Raw genomic sequence first — 10,613 nt, 5'->3', positions numbered from 1 at the left:
CAGGCAGGGAGGAAATGACCGTGTGAGGGTACCATGGTTCACAAAAGAGGTTGAATATCTTGTCAAGAGGGAAAAGCAAGAGTATGCAAGGATGAGAAAACAAGGTTCAGTTGGGTCGCTTGAGGGTTACAAGGTAGCAAGGAATGAGCTAAAAAAAAAGGGCTTAGGAGAGCTAGGAGGGAGCATGAGAAGTCATTGGCAGGTCGGATCAAGGAAAACCCCAAGGCTTTTTACTCTTATGTGAGAAATAAAAGAATGACCAGGGTGAGGGTAGGGCCGGTCAAGGACAGTAGCGGGAACTTGTGCACGGAGTCGGAAGAAATAGGAGAGGTGTTGAATGAATACTTTTCTTCAGTGTTCACCAAGGAGAGGGGCCATGTTTTTGAGGATGAGAGTGTGATACAGGCTGATAGGCTAGAGGAGGTAGATGTTCTGATAAAGGATGCATTAGCAATTTTGAAAAACCTGAGGGTCGACAAGTCCCCTGGGCCAAATGGGATATAGCCAAGGATTCTTTGGGAGACAAGGGATGAGATTGCAGAGCCTTTGGCTTTGATCTTTCGGTCCTCACTGTCCACGGGGATAGTGTCAGCACGAGATAGATGATCTTAACTATCCGCATGCTTGTAACGATATAACTGCTCATGAAATGCCAGTTCATTTGCATCATTTACATTTAACATTACCCTGACAGTGTCCATGCCTCGTGGAGATGGTGGAGATTCTGCTTCCAAAGCTACAGGTTTCTCGCCTCCCAATATTTCAGAGCGCCTTCCTTCCACAGCAGATTTTAAAAACAATTTTCCGTAAAGGGGCAATCTGGCATGGCCAATCTACCTACCCTACACATCTTTGGGTTGTGGGGGTGAGACCCACACAGACACGGGGAGAATGTGCAAACTCCACATGGACAGTGACCCGGGGCCAGGTCCTCAATGCCATGAGGTAGCAGTACTAACCATTGCACCACCGTGCCACCCGCACAGCAGACCTAACATCACAGGCCTCTCTTTCCTCAACAACCAAACGGATAATGTAAATAATAATAATCTTTATTAGTGTCACAAGTAGGTTTATATTAATGCAATGAAGTTACTGCGAAAATCTCCTAGTCGCCACATTACAGTCCCTGCTCGGATACACAAGGAGAATTCAGAATGTCCAATCCACCTAATCTGCACGTCTTTGGATTGTGGGAGGAAACCGGAGCACCTGGAGGAAACCCACGCAGACACGGAGAGAACATGCAGACTCCGCAGAACAGTGTCCCAGAGGGGAATCGAACCTGGCACCCTGGCACTGTGAAGCCACAGTGCTATCCACTTGTGCTACCGTGCTGCCCTATCCGTGGACACCTCAGCATCTACCAAAAGGAAAACAAAATCCCAATTATTTGTTGTCACAATAATTAACTCTCCTCCTCCTGATGGTTTAAGCATTCAGCTGATGATATCTTTGCTCACCCCCATTTCTGATCCACCGTTGGTTATCGTGCCGCTTGATAACGCTGTTGATGTCTCCTTCCATCATTTACTGATAGTGTAGATTGATATAGCAGTAATTGGTCAGGTCGGATTTATCCTGCTTTTAGTGTACAGAACATTACTGGGCAATTTTCCACATTGTTGGGTGGATTCCAGTGTTGTAGCTGTAGCGGAACTGCTTGGCTATGGGCGCGGCAAATTCTGGAGTGCAATTCATCAGTAGTATTCCCAGATTGTTGTCAAGGCCCAAGGCCTTCACAGTATCCAGTGCCTTCAGTCCTTACTTGACATCACACTTGGAATGATTCCAAGTGGCTGAAGATTGGCATCTGTAATGGGGACCTCAGGAGGAAGCTGTAATGGACCTTTCACCTGGAAGTTCTGGTTGAAGTTGGTGGAATACGCGTCAGTCTTGTTTTTTGCAAAGATGTGCTGTGCTCCTCCAACATTGAGGATGGGGGGGATATTTGTGGAGCCTCCTCCTCCTGTGACTTGTTTAATTGTCCACAACCATTCATAACTGGATGTGGCAGGACTGCAGAGCTTAGATCTGATCTGTTGATTGTGGGATTGCTTAGGTCTGTCTATCACATGCTTCCTCTGCTGTTTGGCAGGCAAGTAGTCCAGTTTGTAACTACAGTCATTTGACACCTCAATTTTAGGTATGTCTGGTGCTGCTCCTGGCATGCCCTCCTGAACTCTTCATTGCATCAGGGTTCATCCCCTGGCTTGACGATAGTGGTAGAGTGAGGGATATGTTGGCCATGAGATTGCAGATTGTGGTTGAGTACAATTTTGCTGCCCACAGCGCCTCATGGATGCCTATTCTTGAATTGCTCAATCTAGATGTTGTTTAACACACTTACCCTGTCACCATAAGCAGACTGTTTCATGATATTGAGGGAGCAGGAGTGGTGGTCTTGGATCATTGCTTTCCAACCTCCTTAGCCCATTGACAGAAGTGTCCTTTATAACACCATAGCAGACGTGGACTAACAGGCAGTGAACCTGAGACCTTACCAAACAGTATGGTTCAGTATCTCAGTAAGCATAATTCTTACTTATAGCATGAGATTTCCTTTCTTAAGTTACAGCACCATCGTGCAGAGTGGGCAGGGCAAGCCCTTAATACATCTTTTTGCTTGCTCCAAAAACCAATTCAAATTGAATCCAATTTATTCTCTCCCACAAGGGAGACATACAAGGTCCAAGCTGACAAGAACATTACTGGGCAATTTTCCACTGTCACCTCATCTTGGGCTTGATCTGACGCTTGACCTTAGGCCAAAAACTAGCTTATCTTTCACTCACTTGAAATGCCTCTTAATAATCTATTGAATTTTATTGGAACCTGAGTAAACCCTCAAGACTCACTGCAATTGGTACAGCTATTTTGTGAATTTCTATTGGTTAGTTTAACAAAGAGCAAATGGAATCAGGTGTATAAATGCATTGTATGTGCCACTAATAGGAGAGCAGGCCAAGTTGGGTCAGAGGTAAGGGTTTTTATTTGGTGTCTGTGAGGAAACTGAAGGATAGTGTTACTATTTCTGCTAAAGTGTTTTTTTAAGTAAATGTTGTCATCTCTGTTTTGTTTAACTTTATGGGCCTTTATGGTCTTCTGTGTTTTTCTTTAGGAGGATCTTTGCTGTTTTATGTTAATGTTTCCATAGCTTTAGCAGATATGCTATTATTTCTTTAAAAACTTGAGAAATGTTTCTCTTCCTCAGTAGGATTTTTGCAGTTCATCATGGCATCAACAAACAATGTTGCCAACACTGAGGGCCAAGAAAATGGAAACCAGGTAAAGAGCCTGTGTGGAGAGAATATCTGTTTTACATTAGCTTGTTCAAGCTGCCATTTAAATCTGATCCCTTTTTTTAGGGGGCTTACTTTAAAGTGAAACTCTGGGTAGCCATAATAACAATGCTAATTCAATAATGCTCAATTGCCTGGGCCTTCCCAATGTGTTATGAATTTGAAATCAAGCCACTTGTCAATTGATTTCATTAGTGCCACAATGCTCTGCTTGATTACCCAATCAATTAACTACTCCCTCCTTTTGAAATTATTTAGGGATGCAAAATTAACTGCAGCTGAACTAGCCAGTTTAGCCTCCTTACTTCCTATGTATGGTATGTGTTGTCTGCATCACATGCAAGAAACAATACTTTTCACTGTATACTAATACATGTGATGATTCAAATCAAATAGATACTTGAATTATCTTGGGCATCAGCACTAACTTTAGGATGAATGGAAATCAGCAGTTAGTTAGTTTTAATTGAGTGATGGATTTGTTAGTCTTAATCCCTTGTGTGATGGACTTTATTTTGTATTTATTCTGCCTCTGTTTTTGTGAACTGAATGTTTATCTAGATTTTTTTCAATTTGAAATCATCTGATTTTAATGTCCTGGCTAATTGCCTCCTAAATAGTGAAAATTGCTGTTAAAAGAATATCTGCAGCAGATACTACTTGTACTATAATTAACCTCTTCCAGAATGTGGTTGATCGAGTGACCAGTCTGCCGCTTGTGAGCTCTGCCTGTGAGCAAATATCTGGTATGTATATGAGCACCAAGGAGAGCTCGCCTGCTGTGAAGACCATCTGTGATATGACCGAGCAAGGAGTGAAGACCATTTCTACTGTGGCTGCCACTGGTGCTAAACCAATTTTAGACAAACTGGAACCTCAAAGTAAGTGGAATCAGTTTTTTTTCCCCAAGAAATACCTGCCTACATTGTCAGTTTTAACTCCTTCTTCTTCTTGTGTGTAATTATCACTTTATGGTAAGGGCAGCATAGTGGTTAGCACTGGCTACACAGCACCAGGGTCCCAGGTTCGATTCCTTGCTGGGTCACTGTCTGTGCGGAGTCTGCACGTTCTCCCTGTGTCTGTGTGGGTTTCCTCTGGGTACTCTGATTTCCTCCCACAGTCCAAAGATGTGTATGTTAGGTGGATTGGCCATGCTAAATTGCCCTTAGTGTCCAAAAAGGTTGGGAGGGGTTATTGGGATAGGGTAGAAGTGGGGGCTTAAGTGGGTTGGTGCAGACTCGATGGGCCGAATGGCCTCCTTCTGGCCTCCTTCTGCACTATGTTCTATGTGTGCTAGACAAGTCACTGAATGGTTTAGACATAACTGAAATGAAGTCAGTGATACATGGGCAGCATTTATTCCATTTTAGTACATTTGTAATTGCCACTAACTAAGTCCTCGTACAGCACTGACATGGTGGAGTCCCCTTCAGCACACTGATGTCTACACCAGCCATCAAATGCCAATCTTTAATCACATTTACCAGCACTTGGTCCATAGCCTACTATGTCTTGGTGGGTGATCATTTAGATGTTGTGCAAAGAAAAGTTCTTCCTGATCTAAGAACAGTACAATATCTTGAATGACAGAACTGTAAACATGCATTTAATCATGTTGTATGCTCAGTTGCAGTAGCTAATGAGTATGCATGTAAAGGCTTGGATAAACTGGAGGAGAAGCTTCCTATCCTTCATCAGGTAACCGACCAGGTCAGTGCTATTCCATAAGAAGTTGGCAATGTAGTTAATTCATCGCCACCGCTATTTAATAATCCATTTTGGGATCCTTTTTTAGCCTTGTCCTTGTGTGCCTGATCCACGCAAGGTACTATATTAATTGTGCGGGAACAGGCCAATGGCCTTTAAAAGCTTGGTCCCTCTTTTAATGTGATACTGTTGTTGAATTTTTGAGCTTATTATATTGGATTTTGGTGGCAATTGGTGTGGAAAAAAAAAAAATGCTACTTGTAATGGGAATGGAGTAGCAAACGTGTTCTTGCTTTTTCAGGTCCTGGCTGAAACAAAGGAGCTTGTGTCATCTAAGATGGCCAATGTGAAAGAATCTGTGATGGGAGTTGTAGACATGACTACAACTGCAGTCCAAGGCAACCTGGAAAAAACTAAAGCTGTTGTGGTTGAAGGTGCCAGTGCTGTGGGTCAGCTTGTGACTACTGGCGTAGATATTTCTCTCCTCAAAACTGAGGAACTTGTTGATCATTACCTTCCTATGACCAAGGAAGAACTAGGTAACTAAAACTAATGGTTGGCTTCTGAGCCTAACACTGCTGGGTGGAGTATTAACTAACTACTGCTCATAAAAGTAATAATTACAGCATATATTTTTGTAACCCTTGGGAAAAACCATTTTGGTTTTCCTGCAATCCCTTCTATTCTATAGGCTTTACAATATCATGATGACTTGCGGGTAGGAAGAGTTACTGCATCCTGAGATATTTGTGTTTTCTTTCAGCTAAAGTGGCCGTTTCCACTGAAGGCTCTAACTCTGCTGCAGTACAAGAGCAAAGTTATTATGTACGCTTGGGATCTTTATCATCTAAAGTTCGCAATCGTGCATACCAGTATTCCATCTCCAAGATGCAGCGAGCCAAACAGAATGGCCAGGAGACCCTTTCTCATCTCCACAATCTTGTAGATCTGGTAAGGAAACTGATGTTTTTTCTGGATGCCATATTGGCCGTTTCTTTTCTTATCTATGTTAAGTCTTCAATTTTTGACCTTCCCCTGTGGTGTTTGCCTTGTATAACTTGGGGTATTTGCATGCCTGAGAACTTACTGAATGGTCACTGCTTCCGTTATTTTTAGTCACTACAAGTGCACTTCACCACCAAGAGCAACTATTGCAAGAACCCTGGGTGGGATTCTCCAATCCTGTGGCAGTGTAAACGCTGTCGCGTTTTATGACTGAACAGGCCAGCACAGCACTGGAGCTGCCACTCCACCTGCCAATCCTGTTGTGAACTGGCACAACTGCACATGTGCACTGAGGATGTGGCACCAATGCACGCATGCACAGTGGCCTCCTTCAACATGCTGGCCCTGACACAACATGGCACAGGGGCTGTGTGTAGGAAAGGAGCCCTCTGGCCACCGAGACCAGCCCCCAATCGTGGGCCAGGCTGAGCCGACCCCCGACCCTTTCCTGCTGGCCCAGAGCAGGTTAGAACGGCGCCGGTGGGACTCGGCTCCTTTTTCTTACGGGCCGGAGAATCGCAGGCCAGCTGTGTAGAGCAGTGCTGTGCCAACCATGTTGCTGCCAATGGCACTGATTCTCTGCTCTGCAGAGGATCTTGGGGCAATGTGGCCCGTTCGTGGCGATTCTCTGGCCCAGTGCTGGGAGAATCCCACCCCTACCTCCTAAATTGTGCTTTTTTTTTTAAGATTGAATCTGCAAAAAGAAGTGCTGAATCCACACACCACAAACTCGAGGATGTTCGAGCAACTTTAACTCAGATCCTGGTGGACTGGAGAAAGCAACAGCCTGATGGCAAAGCAAAAGAGGAACTAGAGGAACTATCTGGCAAATCTGAGGTAAGAACTCTTTGTCGAGGCAGGCAGTTCTATCAGCTTCCCTCCAGCGAATGACTTGGAAGGAATTGGTTTTTTTTGGTATGGTGGATGTGACTAGATATCTGATGGCCTTAGGATCTATCATGGCTCTCCTTAAATTGTTGTCTCAGAATTCCAAAGACGCTCTTGCCCTCAGAATTTCACCTCGCCACCTTTTTATTTAAGTGACTCTCCTCAGTTCTAGATTCTCCCACCAGGAAACCTCAATTCCTTTTATCTCTCCACATCCACCTTGTCAAGATCCTTCATTGCTTTCAACCCACCCCCTCCAATAGTTTTTATTCTTCTAACTGTACTCATTTGCCAAATCCTTTCATAAACCACCTATGCCGCTTCATATCATTCATTCCTATCCATCTTTTGTCACGAGCAAATTTGGCAGCCTGCTATTGTCCCTATTGTCTAGCTAAGGGTATTGTAATATTATCGTTGTAATTCACTGGCCACTGTCATTAAAGTGAATGTTGGAGTCAGATGACCGACGACTGACTGAAGCGCTGAAAGAGGTTGCTTGTGCATAATCATTCTGTTAATCTGTTCTGTAAGGTTTACCCGCAGTTAATTGCTCAGCATTCTTGTAATATAAATAAGGCCAGGTATGAGTTTTTTTTACTTTCCACAACCTGTGACACCCTATGAAAATCCAGGTACAACACATCCACTGGTTTCCCAAAAGCTCCAATAAATTGGTTAAACATATTCTCACAGATGTTTTATCTTACTGATCTTTAGTTTCTGCTGCAGGATCTATCATGGCCCTTGCTGCGCTCGCCCTTGCAACTAGTTCACCTAGGTTTTCAAATACATTTTGTCTTTGGTTTCCCTAAAAATGTTGGCGCTATTATGCTCTATCATAAACCATTATTCAATGTGTACCTTGCTGTCCAGCTTGATTTGGTTTCAAATGCATGATAACATTTTATTTAAAGAAAATAACAAGCCATAGTGAAAGTTCTGACTTGAAGAATAAAGTTCCTAAATCACAAGGGGGGGGAAATTCATGCTTTCTGCTTAAATTCCAGATCACCTTTTATTTCTGAAATAATAGATCTGGACTGGGAATTTTAACTTTGGTTTTCTTTATTCCAGAGAATTGAATCTGAAACACTGGCCATGACTCAGAATTTCTCTGATCAACTCCAAACCATTTGCCAAACATTGGCTTCGAGTGTTCGTGGTCTGCCTGAGAATATTGAAGATCAAGTGCAGCAGGTCTGTAAATTAGCAAAAGAGATCTACACCTCTCTTTCTTCAGCCACGTCCTTCCAAGATCTGTCTGCACCATTCCTGACCCAGACTAAAGAGCAAATGCTGAAGATCCGTGAGGGAATGGATGGGGTGATGGACTATCTGCTTCACAACACCCCGCTTAACTGGCTGGTGGGACCCTTTATCCCACAGCTGGCTGAAGATCAGGGGCAAAATAAAATCCAATAATCCACTACTGTAATAGGTTGGAGTTTCACTGTTCATGTATTTAAAAAATAAATAATTGTTGCAGTCATAACCAGCCAGTTGGCCCACTAATTAGCATTTAACAGTCTGGGGCAGCTTTGTTCCTTTTGCAGTTGTGTATGTATTTTTGTAATTATTGTAATAAATGTTGCATGATTAAATCCAATTCTGTACAAATTCATTCCACTGACCGAGCTGATTGGGTGGCATAATAAATCTAAGTGAGGGTTTGTCATACAAGTGGTGTGTAGCCTGTAGTTATTAGAGCTTGTCCTTGTATTTCCAAAATATTCAGCTTGAGGGGGGGGGGGGGCGGGCAGGGACCATAAACTTGCTGTCTTGTATTGCCAAGTACCATTTTCACCCTGCAGGATAATCGACTCTTGCAAAGAATAACATTTTAAGCTGTAAGTATCTCTTGGTACGCCTAGTGGAATTAACGTAGTGAATTTAACCTGAGCTGCATTGTGTATATAGGTGACCATTTGGCTGAAGACTTCATCCACGTTTGTGTTTTATGACCGAGGCCTGCCAGTACAGACTAATGGAGAGATTATCATGGCATTAGAGGGAGTACAAATTCAAACTAGGCAATTTAATGGTTAACTTAATGCTAGGTGTGGTGCCTTAGTATTGATTGATTGACATTGAGTGTTTGGAGAATTTTTCTGAAATGATGGAATGGCCAAATCCTAGCATAGCTTTGTGGGCATCACTGGCTAGGCCATTTCAGGACATGGTTTTGTGGGCATCACTGACTAGGCCATTTTGGGGAGAGGTATCACCCAGACTTCTATGGGTTGCCTGTAAACCAGACCAGGTAAAGGTGGCAGATTTCTCCTAAAAGGCCATTCGTGGGTTTTTTTTGCTTAAATCAGCAATGGTTTAAGGGTCACTGTTATCCAGATATTTCAAATGTCACCATCTGATCTACAGACTAGATTATAATTGTTGCACTGTGCATCGGTCCGTTCACTTTAGAACCTTCATCTGTATTTGAGTAACTTCAATTCCTCTCTTGTACCTAATTATTTTTTCCAATTGAGGGCAAATTAGCATCCCAATCCACCTGACCACATCTTTGGGTGGTGGGGGTGAAACCCCAGACATGTGGAGAATGTACAAGCTCCACACAGACATTGACCTGGGGCTGGGATCGAACTGTTTGTAGACAGCAGTGCTAACCACTAGGCTGTCCTGATTCATATCAAATCTATTCAATGATTGTTTGTTTTCTGGTGGTGATTTTTGTGGCTTCACTAGTCTGTTTTTGCCTATGTGGGAGGCTCCCAGAACCAAGATTGTCTATACTAGCTGTGTTTGGTTTTTCTTGGTACTATTGTATCACTTTTGGGTGCTGAGGATGTTAAGTGTAGAGAAATGCAAACAGACTTTCACCCCCCTCAACTTCTCCCTTAACTTTTTTTTCTCCTGGTTGTGTACAAGCTGAACAAAACATGGGAAATAGTTGGTGACCTCCTTGTATGTCTTTGGTTTGTTCAAAGATCAAACCTCTTGGGCTTTAAAGGAATGGCTGTTGCATAAATTGCCTAGACATAGAAAGTGGTAACTGCAGCAGATAAACATCTGTCCCTATGGGAGACAGCCCTGTTCTTGTATTTGCCATGTTTCTCTTGCAGGTACTTTGGAGCCACTCCTCCTCAGTCAACATTTGTCCATACAGCAGTTGTCCTGGAGTGAGGCTTATTAACTGAGTGGTCAAATGACAGGTCTTCAAGTGCAAAATGGCTTTGAAAGGATCAAAATAGTCATGGAGGACATTACCAGATGGCACCAAACATCCACTTCTAATTCTGAAGGCTAGTTATTTTACAGAACTTTGATTCGCTTCAGTAGCTTTATTATTCAACATATTCTTCTATCTTTGCTGTTTTGTGTTTTAATCCATTCATAAATATTTCTCTCTGGGATGGTCATCTCAATGTAGTGCTGCAACACTAAGTAGATTTTTATAATGTATGCTTATTTGTGAGAGCATAAGGATCAAAATTAAACCTATATTTTGGTTAGCTGTTATCTTGTACTCTTGCAGCTTAGCAAGGAAGTAGAAGAAATATTTCAATTACTGGCCCGGCCAAGCACAGGCTAGGTGAAGCATCAAATTATAACTTGTTCAATCCCTAAAAGGATTTTTAAAAAAGCATCATGTTGACTATGGATATGTCCTGTTATTTTAATGGATTTTTAAAAACTGAGCAGTACTGATTGTGATTTGACACTAGACCCACAGTATTCAAAGCAGCATTC

The 10,613-nt window shown here is 42.7% G+C and overlaps 1 protein-coding gene across 2 annotated transcripts; it reads left to right on the top strand.

Annotated features, from left to right (window-relative positions):
- Positions 1-2,962: 2,962 nt before the first annotated feature.
- On the top strand, positions 2,963-8,511 carry LOC119953392 (perilipin-2-like). Of its 2 annotated transcripts, none has more exons than XM_038777618.1 (8): positions 2,963-2,980; positions 3,215-3,288; positions 3,988-4,183; positions 4,930-5,012; positions 5,311-5,548; positions 5,773-5,960; positions 6,702-6,851; positions 7,980-8,511. In XM_038777618.1, the coding sequence occupies exons 2-8, from the start codon at positions 3,235-3,237 to the stop codon at positions 8,325-8,327; spliced, it is 1,257 nt and encodes a 418-aa protein (XP_038633546.1). In that variant the 5' UTR covers positions 2,963-2,980; positions 3,215-3,234; the 3' UTR covers positions 8,328-8,511. The 2 variants fall into 2 exon arrangements, with proteins under 2 accessions (XP_038633546.1, XP_038633547.1); XM_038777619.1 differs by having other exon boundaries at positions 2,970-2,980; positions 3,218-3,288.
- The last annotated feature ends 2,102 nt before the right edge of the window (positions 8,512-10,613 follow it).

Source organism: Scyliorhinus canicula, chromosome 18, assembly GCF_902713615.1.
Source record: "Scyliorhinus canicula chromosome 18, sScyCan1.1, whole genome shotgun sequence".
In the NCBI taxonomy this organism is placed as follows: Eukaryota; Metazoa; Chordata; class Chondrichthyes; order Carcharhiniformes; family Scyliorhinidae; genus Scyliorhinus; species Scyliorhinus canicula.
Note: the sequence above shows the minus strand (reverse complement) of the source record. Positions and strands in the feature narration are given on the sequence as shown.

Bases quoted from the DNA above. Each gene is read 5' to 3' on its own strand.
- LOC119953392 (XM_038777618.1), top strand. From the start codon at position 3,235: ATGGCATCAACAAACAATGTTGCCAACACTGAGGGCCAAGAAAATGGA. The intron at 3,289-3,987 runs GTAAAGAGCCTG...AACCTCTTCCAG, and splicing joins GCCAAGAAAATGGAAACCAG to AATGTGGTTGATCGAGTGAC. The intron at 5,013-5,310 runs GTCAGTGCTATT...TTGCTTTTTCAG, and splicing joins TTCATCAGGTAACCGACCAG to GTCCTGGCTGAAACAAAGGA.